Genomic DNA, 20,304 nt, shown 5'->3' on the forward strand with positions numbered 1-20,304 from the left:
GGCACCCCCCGATTAGTGATACCTGTAATAGATTTATGGGGCAGAGTCAGACTAGCCAGGGATATCAAAATATGCTCTCTTTTAAATAGAATATAAGGCTTTTGAGGGCTAGGCTAGGGACAGTGCTTAAACTCATCTTTATATTTTTATATTATATTTTTAGTTCATATAATGGACACATTCTAATATTTATTGAATTGAAAATACTCTGTGATAATATCAAGAGTCACATAGTATTGGAATTTTTTTCTTTCTTTTTCTAAAATTCTAATGCTGAGAATAATTCTAGTGTCATGCATTATCATAAACCAAATTGAATTCTATAGAATGAAAACATAAAGCAAGGTAATATTGGAGAATAGTCAAGAGTTGTTAAATGCTGAATCTAGGTTCAGGAGAACAGCAAGAGGTACCTGGAAGAATAAATATGATAGGAGAGGTCTTATTTTTAATAGTTGCTTCAGGGGGCGCCTGGCTGGCTCAGAAGAGCATGCAACTCTTGATCTTAGAGTCATGAGTTCAAGCCTCATGTTTGATGTATAGATTACTTAAATTAAAAAAAAAAAAAAAGAATATAATCTTAAAAAAAAAAGTTGCTTCAGATTAGGGAGTAGAAAATGAAAGTAATTTAGATGGGTTTTGAGAAGAAACAATGCCCTTGGGCATTCTTTCTTTCTGGAGGGTAGAATTGTTGGGTATTCAAATAACAGTTTAAATAGAACTTTTACTCTTGGACCCAAATATTTTCACTCTTTCTGGCAAATTCTGAATTGCTTGAGGAGCATTGTGAGGTTGGGTTTTTTTTTGTTGTTGTTGTTTTAATATTTTATTTATTTATTTGACAGAGAGAGAGAGTGATCATAAGCAGGGGGGAGCGGGAGAGGGAGAAGCAAGCTCCCCTCTGAGCAGGGAGCCTGACTCCGGGCTCGATCCCAGGATCCTGGGATCATGACCTGAGCTGAAAGCAGCTGCTTAACCGACTGAGCCACCCAGGCATCCCTGTTTTCTTTCCTTTTTTTTTTTTTTTTTTTAAATGCCTATCTCCCAGAGGAGGAAGGAAGGTGGGGATGCTGCTGTGATCTGATAGTATTCTGTTAGTTGATCTCAGTGCTGGTCACATAAGTATATTTACTTTGAGAAAACTTATGGAGCTATAGTTTGGTACTTTTCGGTGTGTATCTGATACTTCCGTAATACTTGCCAACACCATAAACTTTCTGTGTACATATACATGTGTATCTGTTGTTTTACTCTTGCAAATCAGTGTTTTAGTTTTACCACTTGGCTCTTCTTAATTGTCATTTAAAAGTAGTATTTATTGGGGTGCCTGGGTGGGTCAAACGACTCTTGGTTTTGGCTCAGGTCATGATCTTGCAGTTGTGGGATCGAGCCTCGTGTCAGGCTCTGTGCTTAGTGTGGAGTCTGCTTCAGATTTTCTCTACCTCCCCCTCCCTCTCTCTTTCTTTCTCTCTCTCAAATAAATAAATAAAATCTTTAAAAAATAGCATTTACTTATCTTTCTTATGTACTAGTTAATAAGTGAACTCTCTTAGATGCCTATCTTGTATGTACTTAGCTTCATGCCATTCTGTTTCCTGTCTTTCCCCATCTGACTCTCTGAACTAGTCGTTAGTAGTTTAGCATGTATGTTAAAGAATATTTAGTCATTTTAAGTCGTTTATATTCCTGTTACTAGTTTTGAAAGTAGGTGAGCTTATTTTTTTCATTTTATTAAGTTTTTAATTTTAATTCCAGTGTAGTTAGCATACAGTGTTATATTAGTTTCAGGCATACAATATAGTGATTGAACAATTCTGTAGCTGACTCAGTGCTCATCATAAGTGCACTCCTTAATCCCCATCACCTATTTCACCCATCACCCTACCCACCTCCTCTCTGGTAACCATTAGTTTGTTCTTTATAGTTAAGAGTCTATTTCTTGGTTTCTCTCTCTCTCCTTTTTCTTTGCTACAGTTTCTTAAATTCCACATATGAGTGAAATTATGTGGTATTTGCCTTTGACTGACTTCTTTCACTTAGCATTATTCTCTCTAGCTCAATCCATGTTGTTGCAAATGGCAAGATTTCATTTTTTATGGCTAAATAATATTCCATTGTATATATGTACTACATCTTCCTTATCCATTCATCTGTCAGTAGGCACTTGGCCTGTTTCCATAACTTGGCTCTTGTAAATATGGCTGCAATAAATATAGGAGTGCATGGCGAGCTTATTTTTGATAGACTTTATGATGGTTTATCCTCCATTCTACTCCCTCTTTACTGAGTTGTACATTGTTGTGGCTAGACCTTCAGTCATTTTTCCTCCCCTTCCAAGACCGTGGCTCCTAAAAGAGCAAATTGTTTTCCTTCTCACAGTCTAAAACAATTGTAGGACCTTTTTTAGAGGAGAGTCCACAAGCTTCCATTGTTCTTCTGGTGAGAAAATTACATTTAATCAGATGACCTGAAAACCTTATTTTACTTCCTGTTTATGTAACTCTATATTCTGTTTGGCAGCATGATTCTGGAACAGAGTGCACTCCAGGAGAATCTAAGAATTTAGGGCAGAAAGAAAATGGCAATTACATCATGTATGCAAGAGCAACATCCGGGGACAAACTTAACAACAATAAATTCTCACTCTGTAGTATTAGAAATATAAGCCAAGTTCTTGAGAAGAAGAGAAACAACTGTTTTGTTGGTATGTATGTTTTCCCAACATATATTTTCACACATTCAGAAAACTTGAAACACCCATGCACCCAACCACCTCTATTTTATAACTATTAAAACTTTGCTGTATTTACTTTACCACTTATTTATTAATTTATCCATCCCTCAATCCCATGTTTTTTTTGTTGCAACTTAAAGTGGATTGCAGACATCAGTATGCTTCACCCTTAAACACTTTAGCCTGTATAATTAACTAAAGTTCAATATTGTTTGTGGTTCTTTTTTTTTTTTAACATAAAATGTTGCACAGTAAGTCCACCATTTAATGAGCTTTGACAAATGCATTTACCTTTGTAACCTAAGCACCTGTCAAAATACAGAATATTTCTGTCACCTCAGAAAGTTCTTTTATTTCCTTTTGCAGTTTCTGCCCCCAACACATTCTCAGAGGCAACCATTGTTCTGATTTATTTCACTGTAGAGAAATTTTGCTTGTTTTACTTCATATAAGTGGAATCATATGGTTTATATTCTTTTGTGGAGGGCTGCTTTCACTCAGCATATTTTGAGATTCATTATTAGTGTTTTGTTCTTTTTTATTGCTGAGCAGTTCATATTGCATTGTATGAATATATCACACTTTGCTCATCCACTCTCCTATTGATTAACACCTGGGCTCTTTGGGTTTCAGCTAATATGAATAAAGCTGCTGTGAAATTTTTTTTTTGCCTTACAGTAAAGAAAAAAGATATAAAATATGTATAATTTTATTAATATCTAAGCTAATTTTAAGTTAAAGTTCAGTGGCATTAAGTACATTCATGGCGGTGTGCAACCATCACCACTACCCATTTCCAAACTTTTTCATCTCGCCAGATAGAAATTCTGTAATCATTAAGCAGTAACTCCTGCTTCCCTCTCTCCCTACTTGGTAACCTCTAATCTATTTTCTGTGTCTATGAATTTGCCTATTCTAGGTACCTCATACAGATGGGATCATACAATATTTGGCCTGCTGTGTCTGGCTTATTTCATTTAGCATAAAACTTTCAAGATTCATTCAAATTGTAGCATGTATCAGAATGCCATTCTTTTTATGGCTGAATAATATTCCGTTGTATGGATAATACCACATTTTGTTTATCCATTCATCTGTTATGCCTCTCTTGTGGCATTTAATATGTTCTAAATATTCTACCTTGTATTATGTTTGTTTGTGTCCCTGTCCTATTTCACAAGATTATAAGTTACTTGAGGGGAAACACACCTACCTCCCTCCCTCCTGCCATCCCCTGACCGATGCCCTACTAAACCATTGTCCATTTGTAAAATTTTGTCAGTCCAAAATGTTGTATAAATGGAATCATACAACATGTAACCTTTGAGATTGGCTTTTTTCACTCAGCCTAATTCCCTGAAGATTCATTCAAACTGTTGCCTGTATCAGGAGCTTGTTTATATTGCTGAGTAGTATTCCATGGTGTGTATGTTTCACAGTTCGTTTACAGTTGTAGCACAGGCTACAAGGGAACCACAGCTCAAACACATGAACCCAGCGCAAGGCATATCTGAGTCCAAACTGTTCTAGAAAGACTAGCTTTATATTTAGAAAGTTTATTCACCTGTTAAAGGCTATCTGGGCTATTTTTAGTTTCTGGCTATTATGAATAAAGCAGCTGTAAACATTTGTGTACAGGTTTTTTATGCAAACATCAGTTTTCATATCTCTGGGATAAATGCTCCCAAATCCAGTTGATGGATCATATAGTAATTGTTTGCTGTATTTTCTGGAGTGGCTGTATTATTTTAGATTCCTATCAGCAGTGTATAAGTGATCTAGTTTCTCTGCATCCTTGCCAGCTTTTGGCATTTTTATTGTTTTTATTTTATCCATTCTGATAGGCATATAGTGATATTTTGTTGTGGTTTTAATTTATATTTTTCTGATGACTAAAGATGTTCATCTTTTTATGTGCTTTATTTGCCATCTGTGTATCTTCTTTGGTGAAATGTCCATGTTTCTTGGCCATTTCTCATTGGATTTTTTTTTTCTGTTGAGTTTTGAGAGTTCTTTACATAGCCTACAAACTAGCCATTTGTCAGATATTGATCTGCATATATTTTTCTTCCAGTCTGTAACTTGTCATTTTATCCTCTTCACAGAATCTTTCCCAGAGTAAAAATTAAATTTTGATCAGCCCCAAATTTCAATTTTTACTTATATTGATTGGCTTTTTCTTTTAAGGCCTTCTGTTTCTTTAAAAAGGGCAGATTCAAATTATATTGACGGTATCGTTTTTGTTATTGCTCTTGTTATTATCACTGGTAGGTTTCTAAAACATCTTATGTAGAAGTGCTACATAGAGTCTTTATTTGTAAACCGGATTTTCACAGTAAACTTTCTGATTGAAGTTGTCTTTTAAAAATGAGCATATTGTTTTGTAGGTATTATGGTAAGGAAATTTGTTTCTTTTTTTTTTTAAGATTTTATTTATTTATTTGGCAGAGAGAGACACAGCGAGAGAGGGAACACAAGCAGGGGGAGTGGGAGAGGGAGAAGCAGGCTTCCTGCCAAGCAGGGAGCCCAATGCAGGGCTCGATCCCAGGACCCTGGGATCATGACCCGAGCCCAAGGCAGACGCTTAACGACTGAGCCACCCAGGCGCCCCAAGGAAATTTGTTTCTTAAATTATAATGAGATATGTGTCTATTATAATTTTTGCATTTAAACAGCACCTTTTCCATGTGTCCTAGCTTATTTGAAGTAATATTTCTATATGAGATAAAAACCAGTGTGTAGTAAATATTGCCTCAGAGGTTTTCTGACTTTATCATTTTTCCTTTTCTCTTAAATTACATATCTTACGAATTCTGAAATGATGATTTTACGATACTTTAGAATAAAGTCATTATTACTTAGGATATATGTCCATGTGCATGTTTCTAGTCTTAGAGAACAGAAGAGGTGGTACAAAATGAAAGAGAGGGAGAGAGCTTCAGTTAGCTCTAAGATTTCCTTTAATATTTGATGTGGTTAAGGATGAATTTTCTAAATATAAAGCTAGTCTTTCTAGAATAGTTTGGATTCAGATGTGCCTTGTGTTGAGTTCATGTGTTTGAGATGTGTTCCCTTATGTTTATTCAGTTCTCAATTTGAAGCCTGTGCTACAACTGTTTCCCACATCAATTTGATGTAGCAGAAAGAAAAGAGCACCAGATTTTAGATCCCAGAAACCTGGGTTTGGTCTTCGATTTGCCCATACTGAGGCGTATGGTTTCCGGCAAGTCACAGTCTCTCTGGAAGTTACTTTTCTTTTCTAGAAAGTGAAGACATTTGATTCTTGTCATCTCTCTGCAGATGCTAAAGGTCTGTGATCTTCTGATCTTACAAAGAATAGCATTCCTCTTCCAATTTTAAAGCCCATTGATAAAATTCGAGAACTTTAAAAGAGAGCCTAAAAATTTTTCTAAAATTATTCACTGTGCCTAGACCAGACTGTTTAACCTTAATGAGCCAGGATTTGACCCAATACTGTTAGCCTTTTTGGGAATACAAAAAATAGGAGTAATATGTCATTCTTCCCTTAGAGAGCTTGGGTCTAGCTGAGGAGCAAATTAATGTACATTAAAAAAAATTATTTATTGACTAGGATACAATCAGCTAAGCACAATGTGGGAAATTCTGTAAGACAAAATGACCCAATTTCTTTAAATAGTGTAAAAATAAAAAGAGAGGAAGGAGTCTGTTATATTTAAAAGAACACATATCAACCAAAACCAGCCATGGGGTTGAGGATCCTTATGTGGAACTTGGTTCAAATAAACCAGTTGTAAAAAGACAGTTGAGGAAATTGAACACGGATTGGCTATTAGATGCTATTAAGCATATTGTTAATTTTGTTAGATGTGATAATGCTATTATGGTTAGGTTTAAAAAAGAAACAAACTCCTATCTCTTAGATTCATCCTGGAGTATTTACAAGAATAAATGAATATGTTAGGTGGAATTGTTTATAGCATATTGTTGATAGTTGTTAAAGCTAAGTGATTGGTACATGGGAGTTCATTGTACTTCTACTACTTTTATGTATGTTTGAAATTTTCTATTAACACAAAAGATTTAATTTTTTTCAGGTTGTTAAAGCACTAACTTAATTCGTATTTGCATAATGTAAATAGTGCGGTTTCAATAAAGCTCAGTGTGGCCTAAATAGAATGTTACCACTTCCAGAAGGGACCTTAGAGGGGACCATAATGTCAAATCTCTTCACTGTACAGATTAAGAAACTGAGGCCCCCCAAAAGGGAAGTGACTTGCCCAAGGCCACATTGCTAGTTAGTGACTGAGCCACTCTTAGAATTGAATTTAGGTCTTCTGATTTCGAGATTCCTAGTTCTACTTTTTGTATTCATCAAATTATCCTTTCTCCCTTTGTTATGAGGTTCCAATGTTTGTGGATTGTAAATCAAATTAATGTGTGCAGACAATGCTTACTTTGTTTTATTGATTTTCCTCAGAATCTGGCCAACCTATTTGTGGAAATGGGATGGTGGAGCAAGGTGAAGAATGTGACTGTGGCTATAGTGACCAGTGTAAAGATGAGTGCTGCTATGATGCAAACCAGCCAGAGGGCAAGAAATGCAAGCTGAAGCCAGGGAAGCAGTGCAGGTACCCTGCCCGTTCCAGGAGTGCTCACGCTGCCGCCGGTCAGCCAAGGGCAGTTGTGACCGACTTAAAACTGACATTAAGAGATGCATAGTGTTGGGAATCTTCGTCTTTATTTGCTGTTGCCTTATTTATTTTTCTGGAGTAGCATTGATGAGTGCACTGTGGTTGGCAGATTGAGCTACTTGTAACTTGTGTGGTGGGTATTAAAAAAAAAGACAGGCAAAAGTCAGGACACTCAATAAAATACACACTGTTCAGTTACTAACTTAAAAATGTGACTATCATCTGTATTTTTAGAATCTTAACTTTAAATATTTAGGTAATACTGATTTCATAGACTCTTGTAATTTAGTGTCATATAATTATTTCACTTGTCAAACTTACTTTGGTAGTGGTAGATATAAGCAGTAGAATATTGCTTGTGCACTACTTTTTAAATGGTTGGTCTGTATATCCTAGTTTGATTTTAGCATATAAATGTGAGAAAATTTGATGAATTGACTAATGTATGATGTAACTGTGAAACACTGATGGCTCACCTAATATTAAATCTATTTTCTATGATAGCCTTCCACTAAAGGCAGGTAGAATAAGAATGTTGAATATAGTATGCCTTGATTATAAAAACAACACAATCACTTTTTTACATTTATAGAATGTTGAAATTTAGTAGCCTCTTAGTCCAAAATTTGAAGTTGTATACCAGTGACATACTTACCATTTAAAAGATGAGAGTTATGATTTAAAAATTAGGATCATATCTATGTATATAGGAGATATGCTAGTGATTTTCTTTAATCACTTTACTGTTTATTCTAGCCCAAGTCAAGGTCCCTGTTGTACAGCACAGTGTGCATTCAAATCAAAAACTGAGAAGTGTCGGGATGATTCAGACTGTGCAAAAGAAGGAATATGTAATGGCATCACAGCTCTCTGCCCAGCTTCTGATCCTAAACCAAACTTTACAGACTGTAATAGGCATACACAAGTGTGCATTAATGGGGTAAGCGTTTGATTTATAAGCTTTTTATAAAACCTGCTTTTTCAGAATAATTTTGTTACTTAAAGCTGCAGAGTTCCAGTAATTGATCCTGGTCCCTGTTTCAATAATACCCCTATCTGTTTCCCCATAAAGCCATGAATGTATCATGTGGTGTAAGTGCCTGGTGGCATTTGATTAATTACTGACTTACCTTTCATCTGTCCACTGCATATGTTTGATAGTCTCTAGAGGAAAATAGTTGTATAGCTAGGCATATGACTTGGTACTGCTTTTGAGTTTTATAAATTAGTATTTTAACAGCCTACATAAAAGAACTCTTTTGGCCATTTTATCTGAATGTGAAGCCTTTAAAACTTTCTTGGCTAAATATTTACTTTACATGAGGAAAATATCATTTTTCTCTTCTTATAAAGGAGCCATAATAACCAATGTAAAACTGATGCTCACCTAATCTCTTTCTCTGTTTTGGTTTTGTTTAGATTTTTTTAAGTTGGCATTTCTTTAAAAGATTTGCTACCTTATTTGTACTTAACTCTTTTTCAGGTGTGTTTATGTGACCCATTTCTGATATTAATCTTTGTTTTTTCCACTTGTATTTCTACTTAATTATTTTAGCATCAGAGGTGTGTATCTGTCTATTACTGTGAACAATAGGTTTGTATAGAGATTAAAAACTGGTCTTTTACTTTTCTTTCAGCAATGTGCAGGTTCTATCTGTGAGAAGTATGGCTTGGAGGAGTGTACCTGTGCCAGTTCAGATGGCAAAGATGATAAGGAATTATGCCACGTCTGCTGTATGAAGAAGAGTAAGGCTTTTAAAACACAAGAATATAAAATCTCTTTTAAAACCTAATTTTTCTGGGGCACCTGGGTGGCTCAGTCGTTAAGCGTCTGCCTTCGGCTCAGGTCATGATCCCAGGGTCCTGGGATCGAGCCCCACATCGGGCTCCCTGCTTGGCGGGAAGCCTGCTTCTCCCTCTCCCACTCCCCCTGCTTGTGTTCCCTCTCTCACTTGTCTCTCTCTGTCAAATAAATAAATAAAATCTTAAGAAAAAAAAAAAACTCCTAAATTTTTTTAAAGTTTATTTATTATCATTATTATTACTATTTTTAGTAACCTCTATACCCAACGTGGGGCTTGAACTCACAACCCTGAGATCAAGAGTTGTGTGCTCCTCTGACTGAGCCAACCAGGTGCCCCTAAATATATGTATTTTTAAGTAGACTCTACCCCCAACGTGGGGCTTGAACTCACGACCCCAAGATCAAGAGTCACATGCTGTATCAACTGAGCCAGCCAGGCGCCCGTTTTTCTCCTAAGTTTTAAGCATTAAACTTTGTTATCCAGTTTGGACAGATAATTTCCACCAATACTGATCCTCTGGAAAATTTTAAATGTAGCATAGCATTATGTTTCTAGTATTATGATCCGTACAGTGTTTTAAAAATGATAAGCTAGACAAAAACCTGCCAACTTTATGGCAATAATTAATATAAACACTGTTAGCCATTGTAGGTACTAAGTCAAGAGTTGGTGGCTGTTTGTTTATATTGTATGTTTAAGGCGAATTACTAATGGTGTTATCCAGCCTAAACTAATGCAAGTCTATATAACATGTCATGGTAATGATTTTAGGCAGTTTTTTCCTTTCCTCCCTCTCTCCCCAGCTAGCCTGGTAGGAAATCTGATCTTCAACTTATATTTGGCACTTCTTTTCCAGTGGATCCATCAACCTGTGCCAGTACAGGGTCTTCGCGGTGGAGCATGCACTTCGTTGGTCGAACCATCACCTTGCAACCTGGATCCCCTTGCAATGATTTTAGAGGCTACTGTGATGTTTTCATGCGGTGCAGATTAGTGGATGCTGATGGTCCTCTAGCTAGGCTTAAAAAAGCAATTTTTAGTCCAGAACTCTATGAAAACATTGCTGAATGGATTGTGGTAAGTATAGTTTTTATTTATAAAGAAAACTTATCTTAACATGGTTTTTTTATAATTTTACCTGGTCATCGATCACCAATGTTATGAGAAAATCACTTCTTTCCTATTTATGCTGGAATTAACTTTATCAGAAGAATGATTTTTAAAGTTCAGTTATCCCTGTGTATTATTTTCTTTTAAATAAGTGGTCAGAATCTCCACATGTATATTGTTCATAGATTAGTTGGTAGATGATGGGAGTCCTTCTGTTTTACTCTGCTCCCTGGTTCTTCTCCTGAATGGGTTACTTCCTCCTTTGGCCCATATTATTAGGGCATTTTCCTCAAGTTGTTTTGGAAAACCTTGCTTGCTTTTTATATTTCTCCCTTGTCTCAATATGACAGATAGCCAGCTGCAGCTTCTGTTTTGCTGAACAGGAGACATGAAAGAGAAATTGGTGATTTTCTGAAGGTTTTTTCTGTTGTGTCAATATAATTTCTTGGTCTTTATCTTGTCAGTGATCAAAAATGTTGAACAGTTAAGATCCGATACAGAGCCTTTTGCAGATTTGTTAATGATTATGGATGTTCATCCAGCATAAATCCACTGAACTATATTATTTTTAAGCCCACATTTCTCTAAGCTGTACAGATATTGAATTACCTGAAATTTTCTTAAAAGATTGCTGAGAATGACTATCTGAAGTCTCTTAAATATTCATGTTTCTAAGTGATTATATTAAAATATCAGGAAATTTGCAAGTGATATATTTGAGGATGTGCTATATCTGAATTGAATGAGTTTGCTTTGGAAATTGACTTAGAACTCAGCTCCTCCTCCCTTCCCGCATTCCCAAATTGTTTCTTACATTTTCTGTGTGTGTTCAGGACTGAGGATGCCTTAAAGGCACAAGAAAAGTCGTCTGTGGCTTGTCATCCTTTTTGGTACTCTTGTAGTAACATTTGCAATAAAAACTTTGGAATTATCTCCAGTACTAAAATAGTGTTTATTGGGGCGCCTGGGTGGCTCAGTCAGTTGAGCCCCTGACTCTTGATTTCGACTCAGGTCATGATCACAGGGAGGTGAGATTGAGCTCCAGGTGGGCTCTGCACTCATCAGGGAATCTGCTTCTCTCCTTCTCCCTCTGTCCCCCGACTTCACGCATGCATGCGTTTGTGTGTGTGTATGTGCACATACATGCACATACTCTCTTTCAAATAAATAAATAAATCTTTTTAAAAATGGTGTTTATTATACATAGGAAGAATAATGTTTTGCATGTTAGAGTATATGATTTTAAATTACATAATGATTATGAGGTAGAAGGATCACTGAACCTGGATTTAGGAGGCCTAGGATTTATTTGTTTGTAGAATACTTTCTTTTTTTTTTTTTAAATTAAGCTCTATGTCCAACTTGGGGCTTGACTTCACGACCCTGAATCAAGAGTTGCATGCTCTACCTACTGAACCAGCCAGGTGCCCCTAAGAGACCTAGGTTTTAAACCAAAAGATGGGTCAATTGACTTAACTTACGTCTCCTTAAAACATGATATGTTACTCATTTTCATACTCCTGTGCTTGGTGCATAATAGGTGTTAAAAAAAAAATATCCGTTAAGCTAAAGGTGCCTTTGGCACTGTGGCAAAATGGAAAGAGTGCAGGCTTGGGAATTATGCAAGGATTCATATCATCCTCTGGCATTTGTCAGTTCTGTGACTTCAAGTAGCTTGCCTTGGCCCTTTACTTCCCTCTTTTCAATTCAGATCCAGCTCTTTTTTTTTTTTTTTTCCTTCTCCCTGATTATCTCTCATAAGAGTAAGTTGAGATCTGGTATACTTATCCACTATAGAGGACAATGTATTTAAAAAAGTAATCTGATAATGGAGATCTCAGAGTTATGTTCTACTGAATATATGTTGTGCCAGATATTTTAGGTTTTCTAGGTAGTGAATCATATCTAAAAATAATATTTTTTTTACTTTTCTCCATTATCTCTAATTTTGATTCCTTTTATTTAGCATATCAAAAGCTCATTCATTCCTATTTTTAAAATATTTAATGGAAATGATTTTTTTAAAGTATTACTTTTTTCCCAGGGTTTTTTTTTTTTTTTTCTTTTAATGGGCATGGAGCCTAGCACAGGACTTGAACTCAAGACCTGAGTGAGATCAAGACTTGAGCTGAGATCAAGAGTCAGATGCTTAACTGACTGAACCACCCAGATGTCCCTAAAAGTATTTTTAAAACATTTTTTCATACTTAGATTTGAAGATTTAGTGAAATGCTTCTTACAATGAATTAACAATATGAAGTCTTTTCTTGTGTTCTGAAACTGATTAATCAGGCACTTTTAGGTTTATACAAGTTTGCCTTAAGTGAGTGTAGAATGCTTTCATTTTATATCACTGTTGACACTCACATGCCACTGTTTCAGATAGCATGGCCCGTAATGCTTGGAGAGTACCACTAGGCTATTGCTGCATTTGTGGGCATTCCGAGGCCAAACAGATAACAAAGATCCAGTTTCTTAGAAGCTATTTGTCTCACTTGTGTTCTGTGTAGAGTTCACTTGCATAGCAGAGTTTATTTTGTTACATGAATACTTCATGCTTTGGTTTTCCATCATGTCAGGAAAGGGTCCTTCTAGTTAATAAGCTAGGTTATTAGGATGCTGGGGTGTAAGATGCTGTGAAGGGGAGGAGGGTTAGTTTCACTGACTTTCCTTTCCAGTGGGGCCAGTGGCTTTTTTCTCCTTTCTGTAGCATACCCTGGCACCTTTTCTCCTCAGATCGCATAGAGTAAGAAGAACCTGAACAGTTTAATACTTTTCAGGGCATGAGGTACTGACTGCTGCTGATATCATGGAAATGATGTGAGAAAACTTTTACTTTTTTTTCCTGGGAAAAGTTGTTTTTGATAGTATTTTTAAAAAAATATGTTTGCTATATTTGCTGAGTGCTTACAGTGTGTCTGGCAAGGAGATAATGATAAACATCCTTTGGATTTATCAAGGAGTCATCTAGTCCTTAAAAAGTTTGAGAGCGATTACCAAGAAATCTTTTGAGACTCTGCATCCTTATCTCCTTTTTTTAAAAAACATTGTTGAGGACATTGGTAATTCTTTTTTACTTTTTTCCATAGTTATTGATGTGTTCACATTTTCTACATCCTTTGTATTAGATTTGACATTGTAGAAAACTATCTTTGACTTTGATTTTTTTTTTTCAAATTTATCATTGTATTTCTCCATCTTTTTAAGATTCACTTATGTATTTGAAAAAGAGACAAAGCATGAGTGGGGGGAGGGGCAGAGGGAGAGAGAGAATCTCAAGCAGATTCCACACCTAGTGCTGAGCCCGATGGGGGGTGGGGTGGGGGGGGCTCTATCTCAACCCTGAGATCATGACCTGAGCTGAAATCAAGAGCTGGACACTTAACCGACTGAGGCACCCAGGCGCCCCTCTCCCATCTTTTTAAAAAGAATTTCCTGTTATTTTGTGACTTTTTTCTTTTTAATTTGTTTAGATTTATCAGGAGTTTTTCTTTTTTATTATTATTTTGATAAGAATCAATTGTATTTCTCATTTTTAAATTAATTTCTCCTCTCATATTTTGTTGTAACTTTATGAACCTAAGTATTAAGTTATTAATGTTATTCTTTATGAAAGATTGAAGCCAGTGTTTTCTGAGTACTTCATAGAACACTAGATCCATGGATTAGGTGGTCAAATGCATCTGGAAAACATTGCATAGTATAGTCTCCTCTTAGATACTTATGAGAATATTGTGGGATATATGCAGTAAAAAATGCTTAAATTTCATTTTCCAAACTTACCTGACCCCAGAAACCTCTATTCATGTAAGGCTTATTAAACCCTAGATATCCTTAGAGGTCACTTGGGGGAATATTGGTTAAGATCAGTAATTCTTTTTTTTTTTTTTTAATATCAGTAATTCTTATTCCTGGTTATTCATTAATTAGGACTTAGACTAATTAATTCAGAATCTCATGGGATGGCACTTCGTATCTGGGTCTTTTAAAAGCTCCTCAGCTATTTCTGGTGGGGAGCCAGGACTGAGAACCAACCATTCATCTAGAACCAGGGATCGGCAAAATGGCTTATGATCCAAATCTAGCCCACTGCCTGTTTTTGTATGGCTCACAAGCTAAGAATGGTTTCACATTTTTAAGTAGTTGAAAAAAAATCAAAAGATATTACTGAAATAATATTCCTTTGAAAATCATATGAAATTGAAATTTTAGTGTCCATAAATAGTGATTTATTGGAACATGGCCACACCCATCTATTTACATATTGTCTTTGGCTGCTTTTGTACTTTGAGTAGTTGTAGCAGAGACTGTATGGCCCCCAAATCTAAAGTATTTATCTAGCCTTTTAGAGGAAATGTTTGCCAACCCCTAATCTAGAGCACTGGATCTCAAAGTGGTGTCCCCTGACCAGCAGCATCAACATCATCTGGGAGCTTGATAGAAATGCAAATTATCGGGCCTCACCCTGGAGCCACTGAGTCAGTAGGTGATAGTGCATGCTGAAGTTTGGGAGCCATTTTTTTAGTCTCTGCAATGTAATGACTCCTTTTTAAAAAGGCTTATGACAGAGATTCTCTACCCTGTCATCCTCACATGTTAAAATGGAGGGTGGGTGTGGACCTGCATTGCCTAGTAGAATAGGCCACATAGCTATCACTTGTGAAATTTGAACAACAAAGATGCAGTATTGTCACAGGGCTTAGCATATGGTAAGGATTCAGTATATATTTGCTAGATGAATGAAGCAGACTTCTTAAATGTCATAATTTATATGGAATAGATAAAAATTGTGCATATTATCTTAACTTTGAAGCTGTAATATCTTCAGGTTTCTCTCGGGGATATTTTATCCTGCTTGCCCAGGCTGCGCTTAACGTAACTAAGAGATTAGTAGCCAGTTGCTTTCTGCTTGGCAGATTGGTGTGAGGGGTGGCACGTTGGGGGTGTTGCAGTATGGAAGAACATTTAGTCGAAGTCTAGACAACAGTGTATTCTGAAGGATAGAAGCGAAGCTTTCTGCCCCTGCAGGATGGCAAAACCAGCATCACCACAAGGAGCTGTGGGCCCAAAAAGGCTTTGTGAGCCACAGGACGTCTAGAGTGCATTTGCTGAGAGTGAGTTGTCAAACACTGAAACATTCATTGAAACGATTATATGGTTGAGTTTTTCTGGAGATTTTTTTTTAAGATTTTATTTATTTATTTTAGAGAGAGCGTGCACGTGCTCATGCTCGTGCTCACGCACAAGAGGGGAGAGGGGCAGAGGGAGAGAGGCAGAGAAGTGGACTCTGCACTGAGTGCAGGGCCTGCCACGGGGCTCCATCCCAGGACCCTGAGATCATGACCTGAGCTGAAATCAAGAGTCAGATGCTCAACCGACTGAGCCACCCAGGCGCCCCATGGAGATGTTTAAATACAGTAAAGACTATCCTATGTCTGGAGAGACTTGAATGTATGTGTTGCTCCTTCCCCCTCACAGTTTTCTTTTGGGTGATAGCTGTTTTATCAGTTTATAATCCTGTAGGTCCCTTTTGTTTATTTAGATTATTAAATAAAAAACTATTGTAATTAGTACATAATAAATTAGACTGGTAAATTTTGACCTTTTAATTTGTAATGTTTACTTTTTTTTTCTACTTTGTGTTCTTTTGGCCATGTAAATGACTGTGTTGAGTAACATCTGTCTGTTTGCTACGTAGAATTATTTTCTCAGACTTGATTTAGTGCTTGGTAACTGCAAAGCTGTGTTTTAACTTTTTGGTTATCTTCTCTTTGTCTCTTAAGTTTCACTTAACACCCTTGTATCTGTGAAAGGCAAGAGTTGGCGCATAATTTACACTCATTAAATGTTTGTTGAGTAAATGATGGCTCTCCTTTCTTTCATGTTCTAGCAGGTGGACAAATTGTGATCTTTTCTCCTATTTTTCATTTGCTAGCCTGCTTTGTATTCTTTCCTCTGATTTTATAGTATGTATAAAAGAGAAAAGAAACAATTTCACATTTAACCAATTCTATGATAATTCTCTTTTAAAAGGAACATTAAAAAATACCCTCCACCAATGGTGGCCATATTTACTACACTCTCAAATACACCATTGTTTTGTTTAGTTTTTCTTGCTGTCTTCTCACCACTGTGATGTTTTGTTTCCCCACACACTAAACTCTGAAGAGGTGCTGTCATTGTCACTGAAACATCTCAAGCTGTGGGCTTTTGCGATACGTAGTTACCTGGAAAAATTTGGGGGAAGTCCAAGAACGCTGCTAAAAGGAACTGGAAGTTCTTAAGGACCTGGGTGCCATATTTTAAAATGTTTATTGATCTCAACTGGACCCTCAACTTTTGACTTTTGTTTTCTACAGTTATAACCATTACTAAATCTAGGCTTTCTCTCTTATGTGCTTCTATTACTGTCATACTACTTGCATCTGTATTTAAGACTTTCTAGGTACTAAAAAACTAGTATCAGAGATATCAAAACCACCATTTTTTACATCCTCTTTCTGTTGTGAGAGCCTTTTCACACTATTTGTATGTGAGCAATCTAGAAATAACAAATGAGCTGTTTAGAAGTGTTTATAAAAGTCGATATTTGGAATAGTGACTCACCTGTAATAACTAGTCCAACAGATACTTTTTTGTGAAACAGGTGCTGAATTTGTAGGATATAAATTCAGGGAGCTTGTAGTCCAGTTTGGATTAGAGAAGACTAGTGCAGAGAAACTTGTTTTCATTTCTGCCTGGTGTTTTCATAGAAATTAGGGAAGACCTATTTAGGGAATACCTCTTTAAGGAGGTGATACCAAAACTAAATTCTTAAGGACTAGAAATAGAGCGTACAGATGGATGTTTTATGAATAGAGAGCATCTAAAAAGTCACATATGTATGAATCTTTTTAAATAAAAACTTTTGTTTTTACTCTTTTTCCTTTTGAAAATGTAATTATCCTTTCTTTTAATTGACAAAGTAATGCATTGAAAAATAAGCCACCTTTTCCCCTGAAGCCCAGTCTTCTCAAGATGATTTTTTTGGTATATTCTTCAGAAACTATCTATACCATTACAAGAATATATTTATTTCTTTATTTTTTAGAGAGAAAGAGAGCTGAGTGGGTGGGGAGGGGGAGAGAGAGAGAGAGAGAGAATCTTAAGCAGGCTGCACACCCAGCGCAGAGCCCAACATAGGGCTCGATCTCATGATCCTGAGATCATGACCTGAGCTGAAGTCAAGAGTCGGATTCCCAACCGACTAGCGCCCATATATATACATATACGTATACATACATATATACATATATGTGCATATATATACGTATATCTGTATTTAAATCTATTTAAGCAGGAGGGCAGAGGGAGAGGGAAAGAGAATCCCAAGCAGACCCCGTGCTGAGTGCAGGTCCGACATGGGGCTCGATTTCATCCCTGAGACCAGGACCTGAGCTGAAACCAAGAGTCGGTTGCCCAACCAATTGTGCCACCAGGCACCACCCCCCCCACATAGATATTTTTTTAAAGTGAAATCATACATGTGCTTTGCCATACTTTATTGTGCTCAAGTTTTATTTTTTTCCTCTCTCCTGGTTTTAGAGACCCTTGGTGGGAGAAGCTTTTAAAGAAGGGTTTTACATAGAGGGATGGCATAGTCAATTCCGTATTTTAGGTAGTTGTAACATTGATGACCGTGTGGAAGATGGTTTTGAGCAGGGAAGACTAGAAGGAAGGAAATGTGTTAGAGAATATAATGGACTTTAGGAATAGATGTGATGTAGCTAGCACATCAGCCTGACAGTAGGAAAACCATTGATTCTTTGTGCTTATGGATTGGATCACATTGGAGGTGCTTCTTCCTTCCCAGAGGGTATTTGGGAATGTACAGTAGTTATCAAAGTAACTGAAGGGCTCTACCGGCATTTGACGGATGAGGGCCAGGGATGCTAAATTTCCTGTGTTTCCTGAGTGGTTTCGTACCACAGGGCCAGCATGTCTACACTGAGTAAGAGGCACTCATCTGCATCCTCGTCATTGGTGTGCTTGTTTAAGATGCAGTTTCTTGGGCCCTCCACCAGAACAGCTGAATTGGAATTTGTAGGGTTTTGACCTGAGAATCTGTGTTTTAATAAGCATATCAGAGAATTCTTAAATCTACTGAGTGATAGGAACCATCCCTTTACCATGTGAGTGCTGACTATTTGAGCTGTTTTCCCAGTCATAGGACTCTACTTCTACAGCCAGTCATATATTCTCAGCTTCCCACCAGATTCTCAGGCAGGTAGTTAGGATAGAGATTTAGAACTGAAGAGTTAGTGTTGGATGGTATCCATTTAGGTATAGGCTCCAAACTAATGTCCTGTATGTGGGTATAGAACAGGGGTTGAGAGACCACGGCCCATGGGTCAAATCCAGTCTGCTCCTGTTTTTGTAAATAACGTTTTTTTTGGGAAAAAAAAATATGGTCACACTCATTTGTTTGCCTGTTATCTATGGTGGGTTTTGTTCTAGAATGGCAGAAATGAGTAGCTTGACAGAGACAAGTCCAAAATATTTGTTGTTTGGCCCTTTATAGAAAAAGTTTCAGAACGTGGTTCTCAGTCTTGGCTGCATAATGGAATAACCTGGGCAGTTTTAATAAAATTACTGATGTCATAATCCCTCCGCCACCCCATTTGGGTCTGGGATTTGGTCTGGGTATCATGAGTTTTAAAAGCTTTCTAGGTGATTCTAATGTGCAGCTAAGGAGAACCACTGGTATAGAGCAGGAAGAACACTTGTAGGAGTACAAACTGGTGATTTTAGTTCTTTATGTATTTTACTAGGTCAGAGTGTCAAAAATGCAGACAGTGGCGGGAGAAGAAGGTCCTACTTCATTAAGTGCCATATTTAAAAGGCCTCTGGATGCTAGGAACAGGACAGAAGCTATGCATATAGACTATGGAAAGTTTATGTAACAAGGAAAGGAAATATCCTAAAGACTCCCAGGGAGAGCAATGCTCTGAAAATTATTTTCTGTAGAAAAGAAAAGAAAATTTTAGAAGATTCTCTGGCAGTCCTCAGTAGGATACAAGAAGTGGCCTCTGAAAAGTAGATTGTAAACTTGTGGTTTCCAAGCAAGATTCAGCTCTGTAAACAGGTCTTGTATGGTCTGTGCATTGTTTTTAGAAATTTTGAGTGAGGTGCCAGCATTTGAAAACAGATTTCACATAAAAGTTGAGATTTGTTAGCTTTGGAAAAATCAAATCTTTCAGTAATAAGGCTGAGTTGCATTATATCTTACCTTCTCCCTTCCTGAACAGTATATTCCTAAAGCCATTAGGTGAGGCCAAGTAAGGTAGGCCATCCATGCCAGGTGGGGGGAGCTGTCGTGGCACAGAGCAGGGTGTTAGCGCCTGAGCAGAGTAGGGAGGGTATGGAATGGGGAAGAAGACGAATATGAGGTGTTGTTAAAGCCCAAGCAGGATGAGAAGGGCACCTTGTGGAGGGGCAACTGGCTTGGGATATCAGAGTACAAGTGTTATGAGGAGGGTGTCTACATAGGAGGGGCAGTTCTAAAGCGAACCAGGGCTCCTTGGAGAAATGGCTGATTCCAGCACTGGGGCAGGGAAAGAACAAGATAAACCTAGAACTAACTGTGCCAGAAAGTAAAGTGTTCAAAAACTGGTAGGGACATGTTCAAAAGCCACCCTACGATAGTAACATTATAACCCATTGAATAAAATAGGAAACCATGAAGGATTAATAATGAATGAAATGAATAAATTGAAAGTTTGATGAAGAATGGGATATCTACATAGCTTCAAGTTATGTCCTTACAAAATACTCATTGACTACAAAAAAAGAAGAGTATCCTTATGGTGAAGTTTGGCATATAACACCTTAATCAAGTGATCAAGTTAACACATCAATAACGAGATCAAAAACATGTGTCACCTGATAGGATGCAATGAGAATTGCATCACTTCTGTGGTCTTCTTACTCAAGATATATGACC

The 20,304-nt window shown here is 37.0% G+C and overlaps 1 protein-coding gene across 3 annotated transcripts in view; it reads left to right on the plus strand.

Annotated features, from left to right (window-relative positions):
* The window catches only part of ADAM10 (ADAM metallopeptidase domain 10), a 135,460-nt gene that overhangs the window by 108,744 nt on the left and 6,412 nt on the right, over nt 1–20,304 (plus strand). For all 3 annotated transcript variants that reach the window (XM_036107032.2, XM_078079275.1, XM_036107034.2), the window contains exons 10-14: nt 2,521–2,704; nt 7,194–7,344; nt 8,164–8,347; nt 9,045–9,153; nt 10,069–10,289. In XM_036107032.2, the coding sequence (XP_035962925.1) occupies nt 2,521–2,704; nt 7,194–7,344; nt 8,164–8,347; nt 9,045–9,153; nt 10,069–10,289 (849 nt within the window). The remainder of the gene's footprint in view (nt 1–2,520; nt 2,705–7,193; nt 7,345–8,163; nt 8,348–9,044; nt 9,154–10,068; nt 10,290–20,304) is intronic.

This window comes from Halichoerus grypus, chromosome 8 (genome assembly GCF_964656455.1).
Source record: "Halichoerus grypus chromosome 8, mHalGry1.hap1.1, whole genome shotgun sequence".
NCBI lineage: Eukaryota > Metazoa > Chordata > Mammalia > Carnivora > Phocidae > Halichoerus > Halichoerus grypus.